General features: G+C 27.4%; 1 protein-coding gene and 1 long non-coding RNA gene across 5 annotated transcripts; one reads left to right on the top strand and one right to left on the bottom strand.

Annotated features, from left to right (window-relative positions):
* The first annotated feature begins 3,986 nt into the window (after window positions 1-3,986).
* Window positions 3,987-6,257, top strand: LOC106693262 (uncharacterized). Of its 3 annotated transcripts, none has more exons than XR_008403531.1 (3): window positions 3,987-4,036; window positions 5,554-5,752; window positions 5,839-6,257. It is a non-coding gene; the product is annotated as an uncharacterized LOC106693262 (long non-coding RNA). The 3 variants fall into 3 exon arrangements; XR_008403532.1 differs by lacking the exon at window positions 3,987-4,036 and adding an exon at window positions 4,128-4,463; XR_008403530.1 differs by lacking the exon at window positions 3,987-4,036 and adding an exon at window positions 5,382-5,471.
* Window positions 6,258-7,171: 914 nt separating this feature from the next.
* LOC103578395 (uncharacterized) lies at window positions 7,172-11,707 on the bottom strand. Of its 2 annotated transcripts, none has more exons than XM_053738091.1 (12): window positions 11,612-11,707; window positions 10,718-10,928; window positions 10,449-10,633; window positions 10,268-10,341; window positions 10,000-10,180; window positions 9,436-9,527; window positions 9,242-9,332; window positions 8,748-9,090; window positions 8,337-8,638; window positions 7,943-8,270; window positions 7,773-7,874; window positions 7,172-7,678 (listed from the first exon to the last, which is right to left on the bottom strand). In XM_053738091.1, the coding sequence occupies exons 2-12, from the start codon at window positions 10,830-10,832 to the stop codon at window positions 7,374-7,376; spliced, it is 2,118 nt and encodes a 705-aa protein (XP_053594066.1). In that variant the 5' UTR covers window positions 10,833-10,928; window positions 11,612-11,707; the 3' UTR covers window positions 7,172-7,373. The 2 variants fall into 2 exon arrangements, with proteins under 2 accessions (XP_053594066.1, XP_008557710.1); XM_008559488.3 differs by lacking the exon at window positions 11,612-11,707 and adding an exon at window positions 11,059-11,457.
* Window positions 11,708-11,880: the final 173 nt, after the last annotated feature.

The raw sequence follows: 11,880 nt of genomic DNA, 5'->3' as shown, positions 1-11,880 counted from the left end.
TTTTAAAAAATTCAAGTTTTTGTGTTTTTAGGAATCTGAACTTTGTTTTTCAGCTCTTGACAAATTGTTTAATAATTTTTTAATTTTCAAATGAAATCTTAAAATTTTTTTTGTAATAGATTCTTACATATATTAGTCATAAATTTCAAACTTTACTTCTAGTAGAATAGGTCTTGAATTTTTTTTTTTTTTAACTAATTATTTCAATAAAATCATATGGGGTCAATTGAACCAGTACTCTCGGGGACGGTTGAACCACAGGAATCACACTGTAATCCGACATGCGCGCGCATTTTGACAGAATGTGAAAATAAGCTAAACTAACCAAGAAAAAACATAATTATATTGACAGAAGTTTTTAAAGTGATTGTTTTAACATATAATGTTATATAAAATAATAAATATTATTAGAAGTGTTGTAATTTTAGTTTTAAGCTGTAATGAATAGTAAATTATTCATTAAAGTCATTCGTTTGTGGTTCTAATACTCTTGGTTCAATTGTCCCCGCAAAGGGGACGATTGAACCATTTGATGCAATTGTACTATTTCGTATTTATTGAAAATTTTCATCATTTTTTAAGTTATGTGTCTTATTCTTAAAAGGAGAGAGCTATAGTCTATTTGCTAGAGAGGGGGCCGGAAAAATGGTAGAAGGGAATGCTCCTCTGTAGCGCGGTAATTGTCACAAGCCTCTTTAAAGTCTACGGTAATAGTAGTACTTGGAATTTTTTTTTAAAATGCTAATTATTTTATGAAATCGACATTAAATCATACGCTTAATTTTTCTTAAGGTTTAAGATAAGTTAATTATCGATCCAAAAAAAAATTAAGTCGATATCTTATTGCAGATCTTCAAACCATGCTGTTAAAGTTGGACGGAAACATCAAGCCGCGGTAATACCCACACTTACCTTAGTCTCTATAATAAATTATAATTTTGTAAAAAAAAAAGTTATCATTTGCTTTTATTCATATAAAAAAAATGTCAAAGTATTTTTGGTTCAATTGACCCCACTCTCCCCTAAACAAAAAGTTTACAAATAATAATGTATGTATTGATAAACATTTATATAGGTACAGTTTTTGTCCGATATTTTTTTTTTTTTATGTAAAAAATTGCTAGTTAAGAAAAATAATTTATTTAATGGCTGAATACACTTATATACCCTCAATTCAATGCAAACACCCCAAACAGACATCTGCACTCAGATTTTTCCCATTCTGCTTTTGGTATATACAAATTAGCTATATATACCAAAGTCTTTGTGAGTTGGTCTGCTAGACCTAGCCAGTTCTTATGCTTATAAATGTGTAAACACATTTAGAGGCGTAGGGACTGGTAATTTCGATCACAGTTAACAAGTTATAACATAAAAGTATTAGTTTATATGGTACAATTCGTATATGCTGACCGTGATTGTCTAAATAAGCTAAATAATAAAAAAAACAAAAGTGCCATCCGGCTATACCAGGGGCTTGTTCAGAAACACACTCTGGAAGAGAAAATCCTACCAAAAACAGATTCTCTGTATAAAGTCGCGCCAAGTACACGTTTAAAATTTTTTAAAAGTAAAAAAAAATTATTTTTTACAAAAAAAAAAAAGTCAAATCGAAAAAATACCAAGTACCTAGTATGATGCAAAATCATAACAAACATTTTCATAAAATTTAAAAATAAATTGTATAACAAAATTTCAATGTACTTGGTGTGCTTACAAAAGAGTAAAAAAAAAAAAAAACATATTTGATTTTATTAGAAATTAATTTTGCTTGAGTACATGTAGTAACGCACACCAAGTACATTGAAATTTTGTTATACAATTTATTTTTAAATTTTATGAAAATGTTTGTTATGATTTTGCATCATACTAGGTACTTGGTATTTTTTCGATTTGACTTTTTTTTTTTGTAAAAAATAATTTTTTTTTACTTTTAAAAAATTTTAAACGTGTACTTGGCGCGACTTTATACAGAGAATCTGTTTTTGGTAGGATTTATTTTTTTTTTTGTAGTGTTATTATATTTTTCAATTTTTAGTATTATTTGACGCATAATTCATTGTTTGTCAATAATAAAGTATTAATTAGAGATCTATACATATTTTCAACGCAATTACTAAATAAAAATGATAATTTAATTAATCTGTAGATGGCACTAAATTATATATATATACACTGTAGATCCCTTATTAAAGAGTTAGTTTTTAAATATAGACATTGCGGGTAGCTAGATAGAACATAAGAAAGTTAATCACGGATTATATTTTGAAAATTTTTAAAATTATCTGATGCATCATTAATTGTTAGTCAATAATAATTACTTAATTAGAGATAATTATACGTATTTTTGAAGCAATTACTACGTAAACATACTTCAACTGATCTACATTATATCTATACATACACATATATATAGCACTAAGTTGCCCGATTTTGGTACTGTTTAGCGGATATAACTTTATATACAACAGAACGAAATTCAAAATTTTGACGTTATTATTGACTACAAGTTGTTACCAACATTCCTAGAAAGTTGACGATAATCGACTGCCGCAACCTGACGCCAACTTTCTGAGAAAATTGAAGTTAACTTTCTGTCAACCCTGTCAACTAAGGGAATGCCAGCTGCTGGCACACATTTTCTCAGAAAATAGGCGACTAATTGCCGTCAACTTATGGAAATGCCAACAATCTTTGCGGCCAACTTGATAACAAGTTGCTGCAGTTGGTTGCCACTAGCTCGCTCCCAACTTGATTATCAGAAATCGCTTATGGCTGAAGTTGTATATCTCAGCTCCACTTACTTAACTCCTCATTATAAACCAACTCAATGTAAACCGATCTGATTTATTCTGATTGCAATCGTTTTTTGGTCGTTTGTCGATCAATGTCGGTCTATCAAAGTTGTTTGTGAGTTAATTGCTTAATTATGAAAAAGAAAATGAAAATTAGCCTTAAATTTTTTCCATTTGACCCCTCTACTTCGATATTTTATTAATTTTTCCATTTAAATCACTAGGAAATCATTTGTCGATAATTGCCGGTTAAAACAAAGAAAACAGTAATTTATTTATAATAAAAATGTAATTAAGAAACTAGATTTGCCATTAGTAGTCTTCAATAAAAATAATATTTTTTTTTGTATAACGATAATAAATCTTCCGATTAAAAATAATTATATGTTTCCATTCGTTAAAAACCCGATTTTCAAATTTTGCTAATAAGGTATTGACAGGTAGCGCCACAATGTTAGATTACGAAATAACCCTAAAAGCAACCTTAGCTTGAAATTGATAGTAATTTGATAATTAAAATTATCGAAGTTTGCTGTCCGAATTGGCCGACAATTTAATATCAAAACTTGGAAAAAAAATTAACGGTTGATTTTTCCTTAATTTAGAGGTCACTTTTTGATTACTAGAAAAAAACACTAATAAAAGTTCCCATGAAATTTTCGTCAAATGTCTGATAACTTCGGGCTTTTCCGTTTTTGACGGTATTTTGTATACGACTTTTAAAATAAATTTGGATTCGAATTCGGATAGTAAGGTTACGTCAAATTGTTTCGCAAGTTTTATGCAAATTCTCGTCAAAAACGGAAGAGCCCGAAGTTGACGGACATTTGACGAAAATTTCGAGGAAACTTTCGCAACTTAAATTTTGCTAAGTAAACTGTACGATTAGGGAATATCCTTACAATTAGCATTGATTTTTTATAATATTACTCGATTAATATTATTGTACGAATAATTATTATTGTACGGATAAGTAAGTAGAGCTCATTTTGGTACGTCCTAGCGAATATAACTGCAATATCAAGAAGTTTAAATATTTTAAATAGACACCCTAATACCACAGTTTGTTAAGCAAAAGTTTCCTGGGAAATTTCATCAAATGTCCGTCAACTTCGGACAATTCTGTTTTCGAGGACAATTTATATACAACTTGCTATACAATTTGACGTAAATTTACTACCCGAACTAAAACGCAAATTCATTTCGAAAGCTTACTAGAAAAATTTTTCGTCAATTTCCAGGTAAATTTTTACTCCAATTTATTGTTAATTTCACTTGAAAAATTGTAAACTATTTTTTTATATTCGAGTTGTAGACATTTTCAAGTATAAATTTGATTACCTTCTGAAATGGTAAGAATGAACGTCACCGACTTTTATGTGTAGCAAAAAGTGTTACCTCGAAATTGAGCAAAAATTAACCGTAAATTTTTCTTTTTAACTTTTGTTGTTAAATTGGCGGCAAATTCGTGCAGCAAATTTTCAGTAATTTCAATGTCAAATTACTGTCAATTTCAATCTAAAATAGCTATACGGAGTTCTTCAATTTAATTTTATTTAAGCTAATTGGTAAAAAATTGACATTAGTTTGATTGAAATAGTTGTCAAGTTTTTTCTTCTACTTATGACAATTCGCATGCAACTCACAACAATTTCAAGTAAAACTAAAGTAAGATGTATAGTTTTTTCTGTAGTATTTATGCAAAATCGGGGAAAATTGATTGAAATTATAATAATGAACACTGACTTCAAATAAAGAAAATTCATCTTAAATATCAAAACGGATTTATTTATGATTATGAAACGTATTTATTTAGGCTCATAAAAAATTTCCGTATGAAACTATAGTAAAAAATACAGACCGAACCACCGCTGGTGGCGCAATAATGAATCATTGCAAAAAAAAAATTTCAATGTTTTACTGCATCATGGCATTTCTTATGACTTTTTATTCTCTGGCAGTGCCCTTTTTGCATGAAAAAATTTTGAAAACGTCTAAATTGGGGGTGCTATAGTACATGCTGGCCTAATTTCAATATTTAAATTAATTCTCATAACTAAAATGAATAAAGTTTCATAATTTTAAGACGAACAATCAATTATCTTTCGAATATAGAAAGAATTTTTTGAAAATTTACTATTTTAAAAAAGTTTATAAAAATGAGTGCTAGAATGAGCCAAAAACCACTCTGTCTACGGTATATAGTAGTACGGTAGCTCGCGCCATGACACTTCACACATATACAACTGTTTAAACGTGTACTTGGCGCGAGACCCTACCGTGTCTCCTGATATTCAAATCCTGCGTTCAGATATATCCTCTGGTCGAACTCAAGGTGCGATTTAACATTATAAAGGTACTAGTTACACCTGGATAGGTAATTCTTCACCTCCAGAGTATATTTCTGAACACGCCCCAGGAATGGAAAGATATATTGCACACTTCAAGCGCGAAAGCGCTGAGGGTGCGTTATGAACGGTTTTTTTCTTATTTATGAAATTTTATACTTATTTTTTGTGTGATTATTTAAATTGGATTCGAAGATGAGCCAAATCGATCTATTATTTTAAAAGTTGCAGATGAGGAAAATTTTCGTAATTTTATAAAAAAAATTGTCTTTTATTCATTTATTCTCGAATAATCTCAAAAAAGTAGTGTTCTGATCGATTTCGAGAGGTTCAAATGAAAATTGACATTAAAATGAAAATAACTAGAAAACAATGCAGAATTCAAAAAAACTTTCTATTCTTCTGTTCAGATTTGTCCCAGTGGTATCTTGGTAAACGACTAGTCCCCAGTCGATGGTAGCTCTGATCAGACTCTTGTGTATCTGGAGCACTGAGGAGGGGCGTGCTCTCCACTTCCATCCTATGGTAGCGTTAACGATTTGATTGCACATTTTGGCTCTGCTCCTGGTGTTGGTGGTGTGATTATTCCATTTAAGCTCGATGTTGATTGTAATCCCTTGGAACTTTGCATCTTCAACTTCCTTAATGTCCTCACCTTAAATGTAAATACAATCTCTTCTCTTTTTCTTTTCCAGGTAAAGATAATGCTCACCATCTTCTCCAGAGATTCGTCTCTGACGATAACGCCCATAATACCTTCTTGGACCTCGTTAAAATTTTTTAGACTTATTTTTCGGACAATTATCTCGATCATACTTAAAGATGAGTTGAATCGGTTAATAAATTAAAAAGTTATCGGTAGTTTAAATTTTACCAATTTTCAAGAAACATCTTCTGCTGCTTGGTCTGTAAATAACTTTTAAGCCAAACGTCATAGTTCATTTCTGTTGAAAGTATTTTGATTATCGATTAATAAGCTTTCGATTTTGCTTTTTACCTTAGCATTTCAACTATTTTTGTCAATAATTTGATAACCTTGAAAACTTATTAACTATTTGTAATTTCATGAGTATGAGTGTAGCAGACAATTGGAAATTAAAAAAATTTTGATATAAGTGAATTAAATATAAATCGAATAAAATTAAAAAAATGCACATTTATAGAATTTGAAAATCAGTAGGTGCATTTTTTTATTTTTATATTTTTAATTGTTTAATTCGTTTATTTGTAATTTAAAATTTGTCTCATCTGCTATATTCACACTCATGTAATTTCTTAAATTCTCAGAGATTAATAGAAAACCTGACTATTTTCGAGCTCGAACAGTTTAAAAATATAACAAGTGAAGATATTTTAAATACGCGCCAGTATCACTTATTAAATTTCTTTTACTCGCAGAGATATCGATTGCTAAAGTTCTAAATTGTTATATGTCTGCTACATTCACGCTCATCTATTGTCATTTTATAAAAATAAATATTTTAAATATCTATGCTGTTGAATTTAAGATGAAAAAAAAAACATTATAAAAGATAAAAACTCATTTTTTAAATTACATAATAATTACTTTAAAGTATTAAAAGTTAGTTTTTTTTTTTTTTTTTTTAATAAAAAACTTTAAATTGAGAAATTTTGTCTAATAACATATTTAAATTATTGCTAAGATATTAAGTATTCCGAAAGTATTTAATAGATATAGATATTTTTTACAATCATTAAAAATTTTTAATTTGATATATATTCAAGTATCTTCATTTATTATTAATATTTTAAATACATTAGTTGATAATTACACGTTGAATAAACTTTCAATTTGTTCATTTCATTTTATTTTTATTTTATTTTTTTTTTTTTGGAGGTATTTCAATAAATACAATAGAAAAAATTTGTATATTCAATGTTCAAAATTATTTTTAACTGATTAAATTTTAAATTTACATTGATAAATCATTTGATTATTGATTTTTTTAGTTTTACTTAAATTTTTAGTTGTTAAAAAAAAGAAAATTATAACAAAAATTAATTAACATGGAAATTTATTTGTTTGCTGAAAATTGACAATTAATTTTTAAAACTCACAATCATTCCAATTACAATAATAAATTTAATATTAATGTGGTTTGTTTTTTTATTTCTTTATTTATTTCGCAATTCTTTTTCAAATATTTATTTTATTCTTAATATATTTTTAATAAATTGACCAACTGACGAGGTAGTAATAAACTTGAGATTATTCATGTCTGATACCACATATGGACAAAAAGGTACTGAAATTATGCAAATTAATTGTTGGTACAATAGTCGTGACTAGATTCCTACTTGAAAAGTTACCAAGAACCCTTTGAATCATAGAAGATGTAGGTGAACTACCAATTTTATAAAAAATTCGTAAACTACAAGTTGGATTTTCAGTACGCGATTCTTTCGTTAGCTTTGCTAATAAATATTCAAAAGCTTCATTTAATTCAGCGTCCGTTAATTCAGGTGAATTAAGTGAAGTTTCCGTTGCCAAGTTTCCAGTTGAATTGGACGACCCTGGACAAATTTATATACATACATATATATATATATTTCACCAATTTAATAATATTAAGTTATTCAGCGTATATATATTCAAATTATTACTCACTCGTCGATAAATAACAAACTATTGCCGAAACGTCATTTTCATAATTCCATCTTCGTCGAATTGCAACTTTATAATTACCAACACATCTGCCAGTTTCTTCATCTGTTAAATTAAATAATAAATATTTTCATAGCAAATATATTGATTATTATTTGAATAAATCAACTTACATTCAAATCTATTATTATGCCTATGAGCCCAAACACACCATTCGACATGAGCACCACGAGGAAGATTAGGTACAACAATATAATCAACAATTGCATTATTCGTACGTTTCTCCCATTCTTTTCTAGCTTCAGGTATATAACTTGGATGAGTTAAAAAGCATATACCTTGAACGATATCTCTTAATTGAGTTGATGAATCCATTGCATTTACAATTCGATTAATGTGTCTCAAAGAAAGTCGACATTGTCGTTTTATATTTAAATCAAGTATCGCTAAATTACCTGGTACCATAGGAATTTGTCCAGCTACAGCAATTATATGCCCTACCTAAAAACAAATTTTATAAAGGCTTTAAATAAAAATAAATTTTTTAAAAAATTGATAATTCCATACCCGAATTGCTTGCGAGTAAGGTCCAATATTTGCAGGAGACCAATGACTAATACTTTGTACGTGCATAGTATGTCTCTTCAGTACTGTTTCTTCACTACTTTTTTCTACTTCTTTATAGGCCAATGCGTCAAGAACTACATGAACATTCAAAGGGCATTCGATACAAACACGAGCCGGTGGATTACTTTGGCCCAATCTGGAGGCGTATACTTGATTTATCAGAGGATACTTAGACATATCACGAACATAAAGTGTTACTGCAACAATATTTGTCAATTCAATTTCTTCTTTTTTGACTAGATCTATAATAATTAAAAAAATGTTAAAAAATAATATATTACTGATAATACTTTGATATTGTTTATTTAATATTAAATGAACACAAATAAATGAACAATTAAGTTTACCTACTGCTTAATTTATCTAGAGCTTCCTCCATTGCTTGTTGTGAATCATCATTTTTGCTAGTAATTCCACCAAACCAAAACCATCCATTTTGATTTCTATTAGAAATTGGCATATCAGGATAATCATCATCATCATATTTTATTTCAGTCGGACTTGGTGGATTTAAAGGACCTGAATTTGATGATTTTATACTTTTATTGTCACATTCTTTGTCTTCGTTATCACTATCGGATAGATTACAACCATCTTGTAATTCTGGTCCTACGATTTCGGCAATGTAGTCATAAGGAGTTTTTATAGGAATGTTCTTTAGTCTCTCTTCAAGTGTCAAATTTTCTACCCCACCCTAAATGATTTTTGAAAATAACATTATCATTATTATTTTTTAATTAGTGCTATGTTATGCAATAATATATATATATATATATATATATATATATATATATATATATATATATTATTCAAAATAATTTATTTTTAATACTGAGTAGTCTTACTTCTTTGTCTTGTAATTTAATTTTTTTGAAATTTAAATACCCAACTGGAGCTATTTTTTCATTTGATTGCACAACACTTTCATACTCATCTCTAGAAAAATTTTAATAAACTATTAAAAAATTTAATTTAATATTATTAATATTATTTTTATGGAAAAAAAAAAAAAATTATCTTTTAATAAATCTTTACTTACATTACAATGCTTTTACTGAAAAGCGGGCAGTCTAATGTAAATGTTTCATATTCTCCTCCCTCTCCGCACACGTTCACCCCGTACATATCGTTCTGTAGATAAAACGAATCACTCGTGATAACCCCTGTCACACGTGGTTGTCGCGAGGGAATCCGTTTAATTATTATTTTATGGAATTAAGTTTTGCAACTATCGTATCTTTTTTTTTTCTTCTAGATATATTTTAATATTTTACCAACAAAAATCAAAATGAATTTAATATACTTAAATGTTGAATAATTAAGTTTAATTTTAATATAAATTATCTTAGTTATTAAGTAATCGTCTATTTCTTATTTTTCACGAATAAAAAATAACTGTTGATAACACATCTCCGAAAATAACTGTATGAGGAAACTTGGGACAGTGCAAGCAAAGAAATGTTGGACATGTACATTGGAACAAATCCAATTTAAATGTAATACGCATTTAAAGATTTGAGTTATTAAAAAATAAGTAAAATAATTATTTTTTTTCTAAATTATAATTTTAAAAAATAATAAAATTGAAATGATAGTTACTCACAAGTATAGTCAAATTATGTTGCATTTCTGATATTGATTTACCCAGGTGTTTAGGTTCAAGTCCTTGACATGCGACTTTTATTAAAACAGCATTTAATGAACATTCAATCATTTCTTTTAATAATTCGTCTTGATTTCGACGCCACAAATATGCAAGAGATATAAGCCCTAACCTGCTACATCTAAAATTATTATTATTTTATTTTGATTTAATAACTTTTTTTTCCATTAAGATGAAAATGAAATAAAAATATTGATAAGATTATTACACATTTTCCACTCGGATTCTTTGATAATCACTAAGAATAGCACCTGAAGCAACAGCATCAATATTTTCTTTTTCCTATAGCAAAACAACAACAATTTACTATTTAAATATTATTTAGATTGCAAAGAAATACAAATTTAATTGAGTGAACATTAAAAATTAAAGTAAAAAAAAACAATTACCATAACTTTTGATAATAATCGATAAAGATCTTCTACTTCATCATCTTTAGTAGGAGAATAATATTTCTCTTTCATACAAGATTTTCCAAAAGTAGGCTCTCGATATAATCGTAATCCGATAGCTTTTCCAATATATTCTATACCTTGATGACCTACTGTTTGATACATAAATGAGTCCAGCTCATCTGAAAATATGAATAATTAAAAAAAAAAAAAAAAATTAACTTTATTTTGTATAAAAAAAAGGTTTAATTAATTCAATAATTTACCTTTTCCAACGGGGTATAAATTTGCCAAAGCTACTACTTCATGACCAGCAGCAACGCATTGCATTATACTGAAAATAGAGTCTTTTCCACCACTTATTAAAGCCACAACCCTCATAGTGGCAAATGTAATATTTTTCAATAAAAAAAAAATAATAAATAAATGTATGACAAGGTAGACCCAGGTCAAATTTGACTATTCTCACGCTAACATCTGTTACAACGCAAAAAAAAAATAAAAAATTAATTAATAATTTAATTTAACAATAGAAATAAACAAATTAATAAATCGTTTAAATGGTAAGAAAAAAATATGACAATGACTACTATAAATTGTTGCTTACGAGGTTTAAAAGTGTATTTTAAGCGTACAACTTAAAATAAATTAAGATCGACAAAATATTCTCACTGAGCAAATCTACGGAGATATCTAAACTCTAAAATATAATACAAATACAACAGCATTATATAGAGCTGAAATTACGACCACGAATGGGCAACGTTCGTAGTCTGTTTCTCATTAAAAAGAAAAAAAAATATATACATATATATCTGTGTATATGTATAAATATACACCGCAATAATAAATAGCTCCTTAATAATAATTAACACACAAATACATTATTTTTATTCATTTTAGTTAAAAATAAAAATAAAATATTTTCTTGTTCAATGCCTAATTAAAAATGAATATGTGCTTATTACAAATAAATTAAAACAGCATCAGGCATTGAAAAAAATGTAAGATAGATGGTAAGGGATAGAGAAATTTTCGGTTACTGAATTTTCTAACAAACTTAATAATCATGAAATAAAAAGTAATGGTTAATTATAATAAACTAATAAAAATAAAAAATATGTTACGAATTAATCTATTACAAATAATTATATATTTACTTTAAAAATGGTCACAAAAAATTTTTTTTATCACGATGAAATTGTATGAAACTGTTATGCGCAGATTGATCTGCCACCTGGAATTAGATTTCCAAACTCCAAAATTTAAGGTTATTAAAAAATTATTAAAATATTCTCTTATTATAATACTTCATCATAATTTAATTAAAGTTTATCATTTAATAATATAAAATTATTAAATTTATTTTGAATAATTATAATAATAATACCTTCATGATGTAATTATTAATAGGATAATTTTCGTAGTC

The sequence above is a fragment of the Microplitis demolitor genome, chromosome 4 (assembly GCF_026212275.2).
Source record: "Microplitis demolitor isolate Queensland-Clemson2020A chromosome 4, iyMicDemo2.1a, whole genome shotgun sequence".
NCBI lineage: Eukaryota > Metazoa > Arthropoda > Insecta > Hymenoptera > Braconidae > Microplitis > Microplitis demolitor.
Note: the sequence above shows the minus strand (reverse complement) of the source record. Positions and strands in the feature narration are given on the sequence as shown.

Coding starts and splice junctions, on each gene's coding strand:
- LOC103578395 (XM_053738091.1), bottom strand. CDS start 10,832: ATGAGGGTTGTGGCTTTAATAAGTGGTGGAAAAGACTCTATTTTCAGT. Junction 9,091..9,241: donor TTAAATTACAAGACAAAGAA/GTAAGACTACTC, acceptor AAAATCATTTAG/GGTGGGGTAGAAAATTTGAC. Junction 7,875..7,942: donor GCATAATAATAGATTTGAAT/GTAAGTTGATTT, acceptor TTAATTTAACAG/ATGAAGAAACTGGCAGATGT.